Here is a 19,136-nt window from a genome sequence, read left to right as displayed (position 1 = left end):
CATGTTTGCTTCGTTGTTCTTGCAACAGTGTTCTGACACGTTTTGTGTACCAAGGAGGATCAGCTTATTGTTTGTTAATTTATTTGGTATAAATCTTTCAATTACTGCTGATACTATTTCTCTGAATTCAAGCCACATCTGGTCTACACTTATATTATTAATTTGGAAGGAATGGAGATTGTCTCTCAGGAAGGCATCAATTGAATTTTTATCTGCCTTTTTGAATAGGTATATTTTTCGTTTATTTTTGGAGGATTTGGGAGTTATAATATTCAGTCTCACTATGACAACCATGTGTTCACTAATCCCTGTATCCATTTTGATGCTCATTACTAACTCAGGATTATTTGTTGCTAAAAGGTCAAGTGTGTTTTCACAACCATTTACTATTCGCGTACACTCATGAACCAGTTGCTTGAAATAATTTTCAGAGAATGTGTTTAGCACAATTTCAGATTATGTTTTATGCCTACCTTCACCAACATATTGAGGGTAAATTAAAGTCGCCACTAATTATAGTCGTGTGAATCAGGTACATATTTGAAATCAAACTCAAGTTTACCTTGAACCTTTCAGCAACTGTATCATTTGAATTGGGAGGTCGGTAAAAGGATCCAATTATTATTTTATTCCAGTTGCCAACAGTGAGCTCTGCCCATGCTTGCTTACAGGAACTACCTATTTCAATTTCGCGATAAGATAAACTACTTCTAACAGCAACAAACACACCACTGCCATCCATGTTTAGCCTGTCCTTTTGGAACACCGTAAGGTTCTTCAAAAAATTGTTGGCTGAGCTTATCTCCAGCTTTAGCCAGCTTTCAGTGCCTATAATGGTTTGAGCATCGGTGCTTTCTATTAGCGCTTGGAGCTCTGGTACTTTCCCAACACAGCTACGACAATTCACAACTGTTATACTGATGGTTCCTGTAACTACGTTCTTCCTGTGTTCAGCCTGCACCCTTTGTGACTGAAGCCCTTCTTGTGTTTTCCCGAAATGCTCTAACCTAAAAGGGGTGTGTGGTTCAATGAGCATCAGGATGAGTTCACCATACTCCCCTGGCCACCAGACTCCATGGATTTGAGCCCAACTGAGAACTGTGGAACCACCTTGCTCGGGCTGTTCATGCTTTGGATTCTGAACTGAGAAACCTAGCTCATCTGGCCATACACAAGAGTTAGCATGGCTCCACATCCTCATTGACACTCTTGCTGCATGGCTAGCCATGGTTGGTGCTGCAACAGGTGGTTATTCAGGTTTTTGACAAGTAGTATAAGTTCCTGAATGGAATTTCCCTTGTTATACAATTACTAAACTTTTTTACTTAATTAATTCTGTTATTTTTACAATATCCTTTGTGATACAAAAAGCTTTGCTAGTATCTCTGAAACATGCATCCCTTTCTCTCTTCAAAAGTGAGTATTTGGCAGTGCAACTAAATCACATATCAAGATGGACAAGCCATTCTGTAATTGCATTACACTGTATGTCTAGCTTTAGCAATAGTTTTCCAAACATGGTAGGCCCTTTTTGAACTATCCAACCCAACCCTCTAATAGATTTTACAACACTAAACATCTTACTGATAACATAGCATGAAGCTTTTAAAAAATTAATGTTACAAGCACCACTAATGAAAAGTATGGATGACACATTTTGTGCAGTGGATAGAAATAAATAGATTGTCCAATCATATTATACTGAATCCATTCTTTGTGAAATAATGGACAGTCACAATTTTGCAACCAACATTGAAATTGGTAGCTGTCATAATGTGTAGTATAAAAATTTGTAAAGTAACAATTTGCCACAATTCCTCTGATTTAATGTGCATTTTATTTGTCAGAACTAATACTCAAGTTTGTATCTACTAATCTACTATCACATTACATCACTGACCTGCAGCCCATCCTACACATCACTTTCCTGTCTGACTATGATGTAATTAAGGATGTTGTGCCACATAGTAGTCAATGATTTAATTGTTAAGTGCAACTAATAGCATATAAATCTCTGTTGAATGTAAAAGAATTAATTTACAAGATTTAAACATGATTCCACCTCAAGTATGGCCATATGGTTGTTTCATTCATCATGTAAAAATAGTGAAATAAACAGAACACACCACAGAAGTGATGTGTAATTGTGAAACCTACTTGATAAATATGAGAGCTTTACAGAGACCATACCGTGGAGGCTTTTATGACTGGTTGTTTTAATTGCTCCTGAACTTCCTGGGTTGTATGGTCGTTGTTGTTGTTGTGGTCTTCAGTCCTGACACTGGTTTGATGCAGCTCTCCATGCTATTCTATCCTGTGAAAGCTTCTTCGTCTCCCAGTACCTACTGAAACCTGCATCCTTCTGAATCTGCTTAGTGTATTCATCTCTTGGTCTCCCTTTACGATTTTTACCCTCCACACTGCCCTCCAATACTAAATTTGTGATCCCTTGATGCCTCAACACATGTCCTACCAACCAATCCCTTCTTCTAGTCAAGTTGTGCCACAAACTTCTCTTCTCCCCAATCCTATTCATCTTCAGCATTCTTCTGTAGCACCACATTTCAAAAACTTCTATTCTCTTCTTGTCTAAACTATTTATCGTCCATGTTACACTTCCATACATGGCTACACTCCATACAAATACTTTCAGAAAGGACTTCCCGACACTTAAATCAATACTCGATGTTAACAAATTTCTCTTCTTCAGAAACGCTTTCCTTGCCATTGCCAGTCTACATTTTATATCGTCTCTACTTCGACCATCATCAGTTATTTTGCTCCCCAAATAGCAAAATTCCTTTACTACTTTAAGTGTCTCATTTCCTAATCTAATTCCCTCAGCATCGCCTGACTTAATTTGACTACATTCCATTATCCTTATTTTGCTTTTGTTGATGTTCGTCTTATACCCTCCTTTCAAGACACTATCCATTCCATTCAACTGATCTTCCAAGTCCTTTGCTGTCTCTGACAGAATTACAATGTCATCGGCAAACCTCAAAGTTTTAATTTCTTCTCCATGGATTTTAATACCTACTCCGAATTTTTCTTTTGTTTCCTTTACTGCTTGCTCAATATACAGATTGAATAACATCAGGTAGAGACTACAACCCTGTCTCACTCCCTTCCCAACCACTGCTTCCCTTTCATGCCCCTCGACTCTTATAACTGCCATCTGTTTTCTGTACAAATTGTAAATAGCCTTTCGCTCCCTGTATTTTACCCCAGCCACCTTCAGAATTTGAAAGAGCGTATTCCAGTCAACATTGTCAAAAGCTTTCTCTAAGTCTACAAATGTTAGAAACGTAGGTTTGCCTTTCCTTAATCTAGCTTCTGAGATAAGTCGTAGGGTCAGTATTGCCTCACGTGTCCCAACATTTCTATGGAATCCAAACTGATCTTCCCCGAGGTCGGCTTCTACTAGTTTTTCCATTCGTCTGTAAAGAATCCGCGTTAGTATTTTGCAGCCGTGACTTACTAAACTGATAGTTCGGTAATTTTCACATCTGTCAACACCTGCTTTCTTTGGGATTGGAATTATTGTATTCTTCTTGAAGTCTGAGGGTATTTCGCCTGTGTCATACATCTTGCTCACCAGATGGTAGAGTTTCGAAGGACTGGCTCTCCCAAGGCTGTCAGTAGTTCTAATGGAATGTTGTCTACTCCCGGGGCCTTCTTTCGACTCAGGTCTTTCAGTGCTCTGTCAAACTCTTCACGCAGTATTATATCTCCCATTTCATCTTCATCTATATCCTCTTCCATTTCCATAATATTGTCCTCAAGTGCATCGCCATTGTATAGACCCTCTATATACTCCTTCCACCTTTCTGCTTTCCCTTCTTTGCTTAGAACTGGGTTTCCATCTGAGCTTTTGATATTCATACAAGGTGGTTCTCTTTTCTCTGAAGGTATCTTTTATTTTCCTGTAGGCTGTATCTATCTTACCCCTAGTGAGATAAGCCTCTACATCCTTACATTTGTCCTCTAGCCATGCCTGCTTAGCCATTTTGCACTTCCTGTCGATCTCATTTTTGAGACGTTTGTATTCTTTTTTGCCTGCTCCATTTACTGCATTTTTATATTTTCTCCTTTCATCAATTAAATTCAGTATTTCTTCTGTCACCCAAGGATTTCTACTAGCCCTCGTCTTTTTACCTACTTGATCCTCTGCTGCCTTCACTACTTCATCCCTCAAAGCTACCCATTCTTCTTCTACTGTATTTCTTTCCCCCATTCCTGTCAATTGTTCCCTTAGGGTCTCCCTGAAACTCTGTACAACCTCTGCTTTAGTCAGTTTATCCAGGTCCCATCCCCTTAAATTCCCACCTTTTTGCAGTTTCTTCAGTTTTAATTTACAGTTCATAACCAATAGATTGTGGTCAGAGTCCACATCTGCCCCTGGAAATGTCTTACAATTTAAAACCTGGTTCCTAAATCTCTGTCTTATCATTATATAATCTATCTGAAACCTTTTAGTATCTCCAGGGTTCTTCCATGTATACAGCCTTCTTTCATGATTCTTGAACCAAGTGTTAGCTATGATTAAGTTGTGCTCTGTGCAAAATTCTACCAGGTTGTATGGTCATGATCTGTGAAACTTTTTTGGGGGGGCAGGAGGGGGGGCAGCACTGAAGATGTTCAATGCAGCTGAAGACAAAGCAACAGAACAAAAATGTTTTTTGGAGTACAACTACGTATCTCAGAAGATAAAAAAAAAGGGGGGGGGGGGAAAGTGAGCCATGCCGCAAGAATTTTCATTCATGAGTGAAAGAGTCATTGTTAGGATTGTCTTCCATTTCTGCAGACAACAGAGATATTTATAAAACTGTGTGATTAGCCACTTTTCTATGTAATTCCCCTGGGTAGAACAGGGAGAAGAAAAATAAAACAGGTATGAGGTATCTGCTGATATGCACGGCTCAGGAACATGTATGGTATAGATATTACTCATATGGTAGATCATGTATGTTCCTCTGATTGAAAGTAATGTGAAGAAGAAAAGTTAACCAATGACTAACTTATTTTTTAGGATCAAGGTTGAATCACAGCTACTTACCGTGCTAAGCAAATATGATGCTGACATAGGTGATCTGCAGAATGAATTGGATGAACTTATGGAGGGCTTCAATGAAGAGAAACGACAGATGAGAGAGCTACAGGTAAGATAATTTTATATGTTTTTAATTAATTTAAGCTAATTTTGCATGAATTGTGCATAGATTTTTTATATAAATGATGTTGATTTAAACCTCGGACTACCTAATTATTCAGAAGACCTGTAGCTTAGTCTGTAAATTGTGCTGTATCCCAGAGGTTCAATATTTTTGTGGAACACACTCTTCTATTTTCATAGTGCAATTATTTTTACAAATAGGCTCTGTTCTTTTTCAAATTTTATCATATATTTACTGTAGTTTTTATGTGAACACTGTAATGTTTCTGACTTTACGTTGGCTAAATGAAATGTATGTTATACCAGAATGTATTTAATGGCGTGAAGGAAAATGAATAAAAGTCTGCAAATGTAAGAACAAATTTCTTACTGAAAGAATAAATCAACATAGCAAGATGAATGAAAACTGCAATAAAAATTTGGTAATTTTTTTCCCAAACTAAGTCTTTCACTATGCAGTGTTTTAAAACTTCCTTGAAGGATTCAGATCTGAACCCTTGCCTTTTAATGGGCAATGTTCTTACTAGTTGAAGTGGCCCTCCCTCACAACTCTACTTCTACTCATCCCTCTCTCTTATCTTCTAAACTTCACAGTGCTCCTGCACTCCTTGCTGCAAGAAAGGATTGTGCAGAGAAATAGCTTAACCACTGCCTAGGTTATTGTTTCCATTAAAAAATCTCTCACAGAACAGTGTGTGATGTTTTGAAACTCCCTGCTAGGTTAAAACTGCATGCCAGCCTGGGAAAGGAAAGATTCCAGATTTGAGCTCTGGTCCAGAACACAATTCGTGAAGTCCCTGTCCTACGGTCTTGCTTATGGCATGGTGCTCCCTGCTGCCGTTGGATAAGCAGCTGCAGCAGCAAGTCGTATACTCCTAGCTCACTCATTTGTTACATAGTTTAATTCTTAATTTCTTTGCGTGTTTTTGGTACTTGCATTGTTTAATTCATAAATTTTGGGCGTATTATAGTATTTGAGAGTTGTAGCATCGCGTTTTAGTACCTGAATAGTGTAAATTCGCGTAGTTGTTTGTCTTCTGTTTTTGTTTTGAACGGCCGGTGTCGGTTGGTCACAGTCAGTGTGCTCCCTGCCGCCGTTGGATAAGCAGCTGCAGCAGCAAGTCGTATACTCCTAGCTCACTCATTTGTTACATAGTTTAATTCTTAATTTCTTTGCGTGTTTTTGGTACTTGTATTGTTTAATTCATAAATTTTGGGCGTATTATAGTATTTGAGAGTTGTAGCATCGCGTTTTAGTACCTGAATAGTGTAAATTCGCGTAGTCGTTTGTCTTCTGTTTTTGTTTTGAACGGCCGGTGTCGGTTGGTCACAGTCAGTGTGCTCCCTGCCGCCGTTGGATAAGCAGCTGCAGCAGCAAGTCGTATACTTCTAGCTCACTCATTTGTTACATAGTTTAATTCTTAATTTCTTTGCGTGTTTTTGGCACTTGCATTGTTTAATTCATAAATTTCGAGCATATTATAGTATTTGAGAGTTGTAGCATCGCGTTTTAGTACCTGAATAGTGTAAAATCACGTAGTCTCCTTCCGCTGCCGAGTAGTGTGTCAGCAGTGTGCAAGTAGCAGCATTACTGCATTTACTAGGCAATCTTGTATTTTAATAACCATTTAAATTTTGACGATTTGTTTGCGCTCTCTGTAGATTAGTTCAGATGTTCTTTGCACAACACTTTTTAAAATGGATAGGGACTGCAACTGCTGTGTTCGGATGCAGGCTGAGTTGGCATCCCTTCGCTCCCAGCTTCAGGCAGTGTTGGCTTCGGTCACACAGCTTGAGGCTGTTGCCAATGGGCATCACTGTGGGGGTCCGGATGGGGGTTTGTCGGGGACGGCCAGCTCGTCCCATGCATCCCCCAATCGGACTACGACTGTGGTTGCCCGGGATACTGCCCGCATTGAGGCTGATGCCTCACCTGTGGTAGAGTGGGAGGTCGTCTCAAGGTGTGGCAGGGGGCGAAAGACATTCCGGAGGGCTGAACGGAAGGCCTCTCCAGTTTGTCGGACGAACCGGTTTCAGGCTCTGTCTCAGGCTGATACTGACCTTCGGTCTGACATGGCTGCTTGTCCTGTTCCAGAGGTTGCCCCTCAGTCTGCAAGATCCGGGCGGTCGCAGAGGGTGGGCTTACTGGTAGTTGGGAGCTCCAACGTCAGGCGCGTAATGGGGCCCCTTAGGGAAATGGCAGCAAGAGAGGGGAAGAAAACCAATGTGCACTCCGTGTGCATACCGGGGGGAGTCATTCCAGATGTGGAAAGGGTCCTTCCGGATGCCATGAAGGGTACAGGGTGCACCCATCTGCAGGTGGTCGCTCATGTTGGCACCAATGATGTGTGTCGCTATGGATCGGAGGAAATCCTCTCTGGCTTTCGGCGACTATCTGATTTGGTGAAGACTGCCAGTCTCGCTAGCGGGATGAAAGCAGAGCTCACCATCTGCAGCATCGTCGACAGGACTGACTGCGGACCTTTGGTACAGAGCCAAGTGGAGGGTCTGAATCAGAGGCTGAGACGGTTCTGCGACCATGTGGGCTGCAGATTCCTCGACTTGTGCCATAGGGTGGTGGGGTTTCGGGTTCCGTCGGATAGGTCAGGAGTCCACTACACGCAACAAGCGGCTACACGGGTAGCAGGGGTTGTGTGGTGTGGGCTGGGCGGTTTTTTAGGTTAGATGGCCTTGGGCAAGTACAGAAAGGGTAACAGCCTCAACGGGTGTGGGGCAAAGTCAGGACATGCGGGGACCAAGCAGCAATCGGTATTGTAATTGACAACTGTCGAAGCTGCGTTGGTAAAGTACCGGAACTTCAAGCGCTGATAGAAAGCACCGAAGCTGAAATCGTTATAGGTACAGAAAGCTGGCTGAAGCCAGAGATAAATTCTGCCGAAATTTTTACAAAGGTACAGAAGGTGTTTAGAAAGGATAGATTGCATGCAACCAGTGGTGGAGTGTTCGGCGCTGTTAGTAGTAGTTTATCCTGTAGTGAAGTAGAAGTGGATAGTTCCTGTGAATTATTATGGGTGGAGGTTACACTCAACAACCGAGCTAGGTTAATAATTGGCTCCTTTTACCGACCTCCAGACTCAGCAGCATTAGTGGCAGAACAACTGAGAGAAAATTTGGAATACATTTCACATAAATTTTCTCAGCATGTTATAGTCTTAAGTGGAGATTTCAATTTACCAGATATAGACTGGGACACTCAGATGTTTAGGACGGGTGGTAGGGACAGAGCATCGAGTGACATTATACTGAGTGCACTATCCGAAAATTACCTCGAGCAATTAAACAGAGAACTGACTTGTGTAGATAACGTCTTGGACCTACTGATAACAAACAGACCCAAACTTTTCGACTCTGTATGTGCAGAACAGGGAATCAGTGATCATAAGGCCGTTGTAGCATCCCTGAATATGGAAGTTAATAGGAATATTAAAAAAGGGAGGAAGGTTTATCTGTTTAGCAAGAGTAATAGAAGGCAGATTTCAGACTACCTAACATATCAAAACGAAAATTTGTGTTCCGACACTGACAATGTTGAGTGTTTATGGAAAAAGTTCAAGGCAATCGTAAAATGCGCTTTAGACAGGTACGTGCCGAGTAAAGCTGTGAGGGACGGGAAAAACCCACCGTGGTACAACAACAAAGTTAGGAAACTACTGCGAAAGCAAAGAGAGCTTCACTCCAAGTTTAAACGCAGCCAAAACCTCTCAGACAAACAGAAGCTAAACGATGTCAAAGTTAGCGTAAGGAGGGCTATGCGTGAAGCGTTCGGTGAATTCGAAAGTAAAATTCTAGGAAGCTCTGGTCTTACGTTAAATCAGTAAGTGGCTCGAAACAGCATATCCAGACACTCCGAGATGATGATGGCATTGAAACACAGGATGACACGCGTAAAGTTGAAATACGGAACACCTTTTTCCAAAGCTGTTTCACAGAGGAAGACCGCACTGCAGTTCCTTCTCTAAATCCTCGCACAAACGAAAAAATGGCTGACATCGAAATAAGTGTCCAAGGAATAGAAAAGCAACTGGAATCACTCAACAGAGGAAAGTCCACTGGACCTGATGGGATACCAATTCGATTCTACACAGAGTACGCGAAAGAACTTGCCCCCCTTCTAACAGCAGTGTACCGCAAGTCTCTATAGGAACGGAGGGTTCCAAATGATTGGAAAAGAGCACAAGTAGTCCCAGTCTTCAAGAAGGGTCGTCGAGCAGATGCGCAAAACTATAGACCTATATCTCTGACATCGATCTGTTGTAGAATTTTAGAACATGTTTTTTGCTCGAGTATCATGTCGTTTTTGGAAACGCAGAATCTACTATGTAGGAATCAACATGGATTCCGGAAACAGCGATCGTGTGAGACCCAACTCGCTTTATTTGTTCATGAGACCCAGAAAATATTAGATACAGGCTCCCAGATAGATGCTATTTTTCTTGACTTCCGGAAGGCGTTCGATACAGTTCCGCACTGTCGCCTGATAAACAAAGTAAGAGCCTATGGAATATCAGACCAGCTGTGTGGCTGGATTGAAGATTTTTTAGCAAACAGAACACAGCATGTTGTTATCAATGGAGAGACGTCTACAGACGTTAAAGTGACCTCTGGCGTGCCACAGGGGAGTGTTATGGGACCATTGCTTTTCACAATATATATATAAATGACCTAGTAGATAGTATCGGAAGTTCCATGCGGCTTTTCGCGGATGATGCTGTAGTATACAGAGAAGTTGCAGCATTAGAAAATTGTAGCGAAATGCAGGAAGATCTGCAGCGGATAGGCACTTGGTGCAGGGAGTGGCAACTGTCCCTTAACATAGACAAATGTAATGTATTGCGAGTACATAGAAAGAAGGATCCTTTATTGTATGATTATATGATAGCGGAACAAACACTGGTAGCAGTTACTTCTGTAAAATATCTGGGAGTATGCGTGCGGAACGATTTGAAGTGGAATGATCATATAAAATTAATTGTTGGTAAGGCGGGTACCAGGTTGAGATTCATTGGGAGAGTGCTTAGAAAATGTAGTCCATCAACAAAGGAGGTGGCTTACAAAACACTCGTTCGACCTATACTTGAGTATTGCTCATCAGTGTGGGATCCGTACCAGATCGGGTTGACGGAGGAGGTAGAGAAGATCCAAAGAAGAGTGGTGCGTTTCGTCACAGGGTTATTTGGTAACCGTGATAGCGTTACGGAGATGTTTAATAAACTCAAGTGGCAGACTCTGCAAGAGAGGCGCTCTGCATCGCGGTGTAGCTTGCTCGCCAGGTTTCGAGAGGGTGCGTTTCTGGATGAGGTATCGAATATATTGCTTCCCCCTACTTATACCTCCCGAGGAGATCACGAATGTAAAATTAGAGAGATCAGAGCATGCACGGAGGCTTTCAGAACCATACGCGACTGGAACAGGAAAGGGAGGTAATGACAGTGGCACGTAAAGTGCCCTCCGCCACACACCGTTGGGTGGCTTGCGGAGTATAAATGTAGATGTAGATGTATTCTCTTTGCACTTGTTCCACAAATGTAGAACTGATGACCACTTCGTTTCATCAGTTAACTTCTACACATCCAACTGAGCATGAGCCCACACCACTGATGTCTCTTATCTTTAGGATACACACATCACTTGGTCCTAATTATTTTTAGTAGACCTTCTCTTTTCTTACAGTAGTGAAAAGAAAGTCCAGAGGAGCAGTCATTCATTGAGTTTTGGGGTTCTCGGAAAGGGCTTTTAAAAAGCATTTGACATGATGCCCATGAAATACTGATATAAAAAGTGGAAAACTATGTCATTGAAAGACAACCAGGAGAACGGAGACTATCATATCTTTACAATAAGAAATAGTATGACTCATACCAGTCAGAAACCAAAACCACATTCACATATGGCATGCTAAGGGATTGGTAATGGGGCCATTGCTGTTCTACATCTAAATCTACATACATACTCTGCAAGCCATCATACGGTGCATGGTGCAGGGTACCTGGTACCACTACTAGTCATTTTCCTTCCAGTTCCACTCACACCTGAATAAAGGAAAAATGACTGTCTATATGCCTGCACATGAGCCCCAAATTTCTCGTATCTTATCTTTGTGGTCCTTAAGCAAAATGTAGTTGTTGGCACTAGGATTGTTCTGCATTCAGCATCAAATGCTGGTTCTCTAATTTTTCTCAATAGTGTCCCTTGAAAAGAACATTGCATTCCCTCCAGGAACTCCCTTATGAGTTCCTGAAGCATCTCCATAACATTTCTGTGTTGTTCAAACCTATCAGTAACAAATTTAACAGCCTACCTCTGAATTGCTTCGACACCTTCCCTTAACACAACCTGGTGCATATCCCAAACACTTGAGCAATACTCAAGAACAGGCTGCACCAGAATCCTATAAGTGGCCCCCCTTTACAGATGAACCACACTCTCCTAAAATTCTCCCAATAACCAAGTTGACCATTCACCTTTCCTACCACAATCTTCACATGCTTGTTCCATTTCATATCACATTACAACATTATGGCCAGATATTTAAATAATGCAACTGTGTCAAGCAGGACACTACTAATGATATACCTGAACATTATGGCTTCGTTTTTCCTACCCATCTGCATTAACTAACATTTTTCTACATTTAGAACCGTTTGTGAATGATACACGTGTGGAAGAGATACAGAAGAAAATATTGTATGCAGGAGGTGACAGTACTGAACAGTGACCAAAATGTGCAAAAGCATATATTTCTGCTAACATTGCAGCTCAATGCCTCTTTGAAAACAAACCGATTGTAATCATGAAACAGACTATGTATGTAGTGTTCAGAAAAAAGGGAACTTTGTGCTGGTGGATTTTGAGGTGGATAATACAAAGGTGGAAGAAGTAAAATCCACTAGATTCCTAGGTATTACTGTGGATAAATAGCTGAAATGGAAACAGCATATTAATTCTGTCTGCTAGAAACTCAGATTTATCATATTCATAATGAAGCAGCAATGACAATATGCAGGCAAATAGCTTCTGTGCAGAGTATACCATGGACTGTTCGAACTGCACCTGCAGTATTGAGTGACAGTGTGGGGAAACTAAGACATTCAAAAACCATTGACATGACTGTCTGGATCCATTGGTTTCTACATGTCAGGTGAGAAAAGTGAAAGTTGGGTTTTGCATGACCAAAGTTCTTTGGACTCCCATGATGATTGGCATTAGAGATGTCGTATCACAGTGAGAGGACAAAATTATAATCCATGGAACATGCGAACAACTACAGTCAGGCTGCTGAAAGAACATCCATAATAATTCATGCTCATGGAGCACACTGTGTGGAAGGGATACTGCAGTGCCAATCTGAGCTCCAGAATTCTTAATCGTTGACATGATGACAGTGCCTCATTGCCACCCTGACAACTCAAGGTCACACATGGTGTTGTACATAGTGGCTGCAAGGCTTTTGCCGCAGATAATGAATCACCAATTCACGTCACATTGGTGTAAAGTGTTAATTTGAAACATATGTGATGTAGCCTCTGTCTCAACCTGCAGGAAAGTAGTCAGGGATGCTACCTTAAAGTTTCGGTCTTGTGAACTTGCACATAATATACAATGATATTTTGATGGAATTCTACAGGAAGCAACTGCTGCTCTTTTGACTTCGGCAGTAATTTTCAAGAAGCTGGATTTGGTGACGTACATATGACTATTATGTGTGGAAAGAATATCTCACCAGGAAGAAGCACTTGTCTCACTACGAGATACTGAGTCATTTTTCAGAGGGAAAACCAGACCATGAGTTCTATTAAAGAGGATAGGGTTTCAATGGAAAACATTTTATTGAAGAGTTCTCATGAATGGGAGGATATTGTTGCCTGGAGATGCTGTTCTTTGATGAAAGTATCTAAACCTCTTCTGGTCTGACAAAACTTGGATAATTGCAGTTTTTGGCCCCAGGACAATAAAATCTTGCTTCTTTATGCAGTCTTAGCCCAGGACAATTTAAAACCAATGGAATTTTGCTTTTCATACGATTTTCAGCCTAAGGACAATTAAAAACTGATTTTTCCATCTGATGTGGTACAAGTTTGCTGTGGTGGAGGGGCTTACCTAACTAACAACACGACAACTGTTGACTGCGGAATGTGAGCAATCATGTACAGTGAACAGTATGGATGGTATAATGTGCAACTCAAAGCAAAGACATAAAATATTGCAATTTGTCTGTCATTTGTAGCCAACCTCATTTATGTTAAGGCACTTAGAGCGCCATTCATTGGTAAGTTTTCCGTGTGTGTGTGTGTGTGTGTGTGTGTGTGTATATATATATATATATATATATATATATATATATATATATATATATATATATATATATATATATATATAAACAGAGGGAAACATCCACGTGGAAAAAATATATCTAAAAAGAAAGAAAGTGGTGAGACTTACCGAACAAAAGCGCTGGCAGGTCGATAGACACACAAACATACACACAAAATTCTAGCTTTCGCAACAAACGGTTGCTTCGTCAGGAAAGAGGGAAGGAGAGGGAAAGATGAAAGGAAGTGGGTTTTAAGGGAGAGGGTAAGGAGTCATTCCAATCCCGGGAGCGGAAAGACTTACCTTGGGGGGAAAAAGGACGGGTATACACTCGCACACACACACATATCCATCCGCATATACACAGACACAAGCAGACATTTGTAAAGGCAAAGAGTTTGGCTGAGGCTGAAATGAAAATGAAAATAAATATAAAAATATATGGAGAGAGATAAAGGTGAAGCAGAAAGCAAATGGAAATCTGGTGTGAAAAGAGGCGAAAAGGGGTTGGTTGGAGCTGGGTTATGTTGATCCTGTGGTGAAATAGTGTAGATAGATAACGATGTGCATAAAGGTTAGGTGGTTGTGTTGCCGCCAAAACACGTTAAAGGGTGGAGAATTTCGGGAAAATTTCGAAAAAACTACGTGAGGATGTATTAAAAGTAGTGGTATGGTGGTGGCAGATTATGGAAATGAGGCTAACAATTGTCTGATGGAGAAATAACGACGTTAAAACCTGTGGGAAGCGGCTAAAAACGATCGGTGATGTGAAAAAACGGAAATGGAAATAAAGCAAAAGTTATTAAAACTAGCCGAAAAGGTTGTTTAATAGCTGAAAGGAACTGTTTGTGAACTAGAAACGGTGGATTTTATAGCAGTAGCGGAAAAAAAATTTTTTGGTTATGGTTTGGAAGTGGGTTACGTATTATTACGTATTATTGAGTATATATCGGCGGGATAAAATTGTATAGTGGATTACGGTAAAAAGGAGAAGGTGAATACAAAGTGAAACTACTGGCAAAAACAGAAGGAGGAAATAAGACGACAGAAAAGACTTCGAAATGTGACAGTGACAATAACAAACGTAATTGTTGGGTTCAAATTAATGATATGAATATAACAGAGGGAAACATTCCACGTGGAAAAAATATATCTAAAAAGAAAGAAAGTGATGAGACTTACTGAACAAAAGCGCTGGCAGGTCGATAGACACACAAACAAACACAAACATACACACAAAATTCTAGCTTTCGCAACAAACGGTTGCTTCGTCAGGAAAGAGGGAAGGAGAGGGAAAGATGAAAGGAAGTGGGTTTTAAGGGAGAGGGTAAGGAGTCATTCCAATCCCGGGAGTGGAAAGACTTACCTTGGGGGGAAAAAAGGACGGGTATACACTCGCACACACACACATATCCATCCGCATATACACAGACACAAGCAGACATTTGTAAAGGCAAAGAGTTTGGCCAAACTCTTTGCCTTTACAAATGTCTGCTTGTGTCTGTGTATATGCGGATGGATATGTGTGTGTGTGCGAGTGTATACCTGTCCTTTTTTCCCCCCAAGGTAAGTCTTTCCGCTCCCGGGATTGGAATGACTCCTTACCCTCTCCCTTAAAACCCACTTCCTTTCATCTTTCCCTCTCCTTCCCTCTTTCCTGACGAAGCAACCGTTTGTTGCGAAAGCTAGAATTTTGTGTGTTTGTTTGTGTGTCTATCGACCTGCCAGCGCTTTTGTTCGGTAAGTCTCATCACTTTCTTTCTTTTATATATATATATATATATATATATATATATATATATATATATAAGCATGGCATTTGCCCCCCACATCAATGATATGCCATTCAGCTTTTACATCAGTCTTTCTACAGCATTTTGAAACTGGAACTTTAACTATGGGCACCTTGTATATCTGTTGGCTGGCTGTAGCTCATTTTTGAAATCTGACTCTTCACTTATTTACTTCACTTTTTTACATTTTCATATAAAACACTTCTCTGTATCAATGTACATCAATCACAGGGTGTATCAAAAAGAATCATCTGATTTAAAAAATCATAATTATGATGTTAATTGAGATATTTGCATGAACAACATACTGTTGGAAAGAGCAAACTCTCGAGTTCACATGGTTCCTTCTAGGTAGCAGCAATGTGCACCCACTTCAGTTCTAGTAAAAATGGTGTCAGGACAACAGAAAGCATTTTGTGTTCTACGTTTTGTGCAATACTGGTCAGTAATAACTGTTCATCATGATTTTCATACAAGGTGTGGCATGGATCCTCCTACAGCACAGAGCATTACACAGTGGTATGAACAATTCTGAGAAACAGGTTGTTTGTGTAAAGGCAAATCGCTGGGTCATCCCCCGAGAGTCTGACACAGACTTTGAACGTATCCACCATATTTTCACAAGGATTCCACAGTAATCCATTCACCGAGCAGCTCGACAACTCAACATGCCCCCGATGTCCATCTCGCATTTGCTGCGCTGACGTTTAGACATGAAACCATACAAAATTCAATTAGTGCAAGCTCTTCATAAAGGTGACATACAACATGTGAAGTGCTGTAATTTCATTATGAGCAAAATGCAGGATGACAGTTTTCTTCCATGTTTAGTGTTTAGTGATGAGGCAACATTCCATTTAAATGGAAAGCTGCACCATCATAATGTGAGAATAGGTGGTATGGAAAAACCACATGAAGTTGTACAGCATGAGAGGGACTCTCCAAAATGTAATGTGTTTTGTGCAGTTTTATGGGAAAATGGGTAATGTCCATTTTTCTTTGCCGAGAACACTGTTGTAGGAAGCACACATCTCAATATGCTTGAGAACTTCCTTTTTCCACAGTTGGAGACTGATTCAAACGCCTTCATTTACCAACAGGAGAGGGCACCGTCACGCTTGCATCTGGAAGTGTGTGAATTTTTAAATCACAGGGTTACTAAATGATGGATCGGTCACACTGGAACAAATGATTCAGCCTTACATTCCTGGCCTCCAAGGTGACCGATCCTTACAGTATGTGATCATTTCTTGTGGGGGTTTATAAAAGACTCTGTTTCTGTGCCTCCATTTCCAACAACAATGAGACATCACATAACAGCTGTGGAAGCTATAACTCAAGACATGCTTGCTGCAGTGTGGGAACAATTTGAATACTACATTGACATATGCCATGCATCTCAAGGGGAGCACATTGAACATATATGAAAAGGTATGAAAAATTTTTTTTGAGTTATCTGTTCATCAAAAAACACAATTCATTGTATATGTTTATTGGTTTCAGAAATATAGACGTGCCAAACCGGATGATTATTTTTGATACACCCTGTATTTTTTAATTATGTAGAGTGGAATTTGTTTACGAAACAATCTAATAATAAATTTTCAGGAACGATTTGATATACAGGAAGTGGAATATATCAGACTAATGACTCAAAAAGCTGAAGAAGAACGTATTGAACATGAACGAAGAGTAAACTTTTTCACAACAAGTCGAGCAGCACGCATCATTCAACGTGCGTGGAGAAAATACATACGTAGGAAACGTCGACGTAAAGGGAAGAGAAGAAAATAAAAATTGTTAAACAGCACAAAATAATAAACATTTTTTATTGTTTTGTAAAGAAAGATGTATTACAGGAGATAAAAAACTTAATACTTATGGTGCTGATTTTTGTTTCTTTTACTTCCATTTATCTTTCTTTCTTCGTGTATCTCCTCCTCCTGTTTCATTATGCAACCTGTTGATTCTCCAACAATTCATAACAAAATAATATTAATTGTGCAATATCTGTCTTTATGGAACACTTAACATTTTATCAAATATATTTTCTGTTTTGTGAATAGATTGTCAGGAGCCTGAAAATTGTTTTTACATTATTTAGTTTTTAGTTTATGTACAATATATTTAACTGATAAAAGATGAATATTTAAAAATCCAGCAAATAAAGTAAGCCAAACGGAATACAGATATTTTAAAAATGTGAAGGACAGAAAGCGCAAAATGACTAGGCTATAAGACAGATGGAAGGTCGTAAGAGCATGTATGTTTTGGAAGAAAGATAGATGCAGTGCCATATTGGACATGGAATGGGGGTGGACACCATTCCCCCTCCCCATTTTTTTTCCTTGGGGTACATCGTCCGCTTGCTACTTTATATGTAGAACATTGTCTTACTACAATAATTCACTTTCATCATCTCTCTTACATAAATTATTCTCTGTGCTTGATTATGGCTCATAGAACATGTTATCTGTGTTGTCAGCTGAGTATTGGTAAATAGGCCAGACAAATAATGCAATAAAAAAAGAACAGTGAACTTGTGTTTTGCACAACATATTTTGTAGCAAAAAAGTATCAAATCAAATTTAGACTTTCACAAGCTTATGGATTTGCAAATTTAAAATGCTCTCCACATGGACAAAACATTGCATAGTAAACTCAGTTGTGCTAAAATGACAGACGAAGAAGCTCTATTCATCCATAATACCAAACAGATTCCAAGATATCTGTATCATTGGTTACTCTATGTCTGTGGCTTCACAGTCAGTTTTAATAGTATATTTAAGGTCAGAAATTTGTGATGGTAATGTAAAAACCTTCTGCTTGGATATCATTGATGTGGTATCACATATTGATACCAGTTCATGGCATATTGAGGTTGGCAACAGAATGGCAAGTTTCTGTTTGATGATGATAGTGGTTGCACAGTATCTGGTGGACCCAATGGTGTGTGTCCACTGGGCCGGGTGGCTGACAGCAGCCGTTCAGCCCACTTGTGTTTGGAGTCACTTTGCCACATGATGCCATGCAGACACCGTCATTCACTCTTTTGTGCAGGAGGCCTCTTTTGTGTTCGTCTTGATGATCTGGACTCCATTTCTTGCTGCAATATTTGTAATGCTTCATTTTCTGGGAGAAATACAAGTTAAGTGAATCTTCTCTTTGTCGTGGTAACCTGTCCAGCTTTCCTGTGATGACAGCCGCCACACCACTCTGTAGCCCACGTCTCCTTACTGCTGTGCACAAAGTCATACACAATTGAACTTGAAAAAACAGATACAGTAACAATAGAAACTGAACATTTAAAATGTGTATTGAAGTATGGTTTTTCTTCAAGTTATTTGAATGACAATTTGATTGGAATGTGCAGAGATGGTGCTGGTGTAATGCTAGGTTGAAATCCAGGTATTTTAGGATGGCTTAAGAACAAGTACTACAAACTATTCAAATAGCAATGTTTTGCCACCAAACTGAATTAAGGGTTGCTGATGCAACTGAGGAGGTTCCTGGTGTCAATCATATTACCATTTTTTTAACAAGCTGTGTGCATTGTACCATCAAAAGAATCAACATGGATTGTCAGCTGTTGGACAAGAGATAGGCACAGAACTTAAGAAGACATCTACAATAATCTCAGTAGTTTTGGGTGGCCTCAAGCTTTAGAGAAGTGCAAGCAGTGTGGAAGTCCTATCAGGCTCACCTTAATAGATGTTCAAATGACATTACTTGATCACCGTCCGTTATCGGTTCACTGTTCGTGTTGTGCTAGTCCCTTGTCCACTTGCACACACGGCGATGATACAGTTTTCTGTTATTTATACATAACTACTCCG

The 19,136-nt window shown here is 40.2% G+C and overlaps 1 protein-coding gene across 3 annotated transcripts in view; it reads left to right on the top strand.

Moving 5' to 3' along the window:
• LOC126238522 (uncharacterized) overlaps positions 1-17,153 on the top strand; it is an 80,359-nt gene extending 63,206 nt beyond the window's left edge. For all 3 annotated transcript variants that reach the window (XM_049947796.1, XM_049947797.1, XM_049947798.1), the window contains 2 exons: positions 5,033-5,162; positions 16,909-17,153. In XM_049947796.1, coding sequence (XP_049803753.1) covers positions 5,033-5,162; positions 16,909-17,094 — 316 coding nt within the window. In that variant the 3' untranslated portion in view covers positions 17,095-17,153. The remainder of the gene's footprint in view (positions 1-5,032; positions 5,163-16,908) is intronic.
• Positions 17,154-19,136: the final 1,983 nt, after the last annotated feature.

This window comes from Schistocerca nitens, chromosome 1 (assembly GCF_023898315.1).
Source record: "Schistocerca nitens isolate TAMUIC-IGC-003100 chromosome 1, iqSchNite1.1, whole genome shotgun sequence".
NCBI classification, from domain to species: domain Eukaryota; kingdom Metazoa; phylum Arthropoda; class Insecta; order Orthoptera; family Acrididae; genus Schistocerca; species Schistocerca nitens.
The sequence above is the reverse complement of the archived record's forward strand: the minus strand, read 5'-3'. Positions and strand labels throughout refer to the sequence as shown.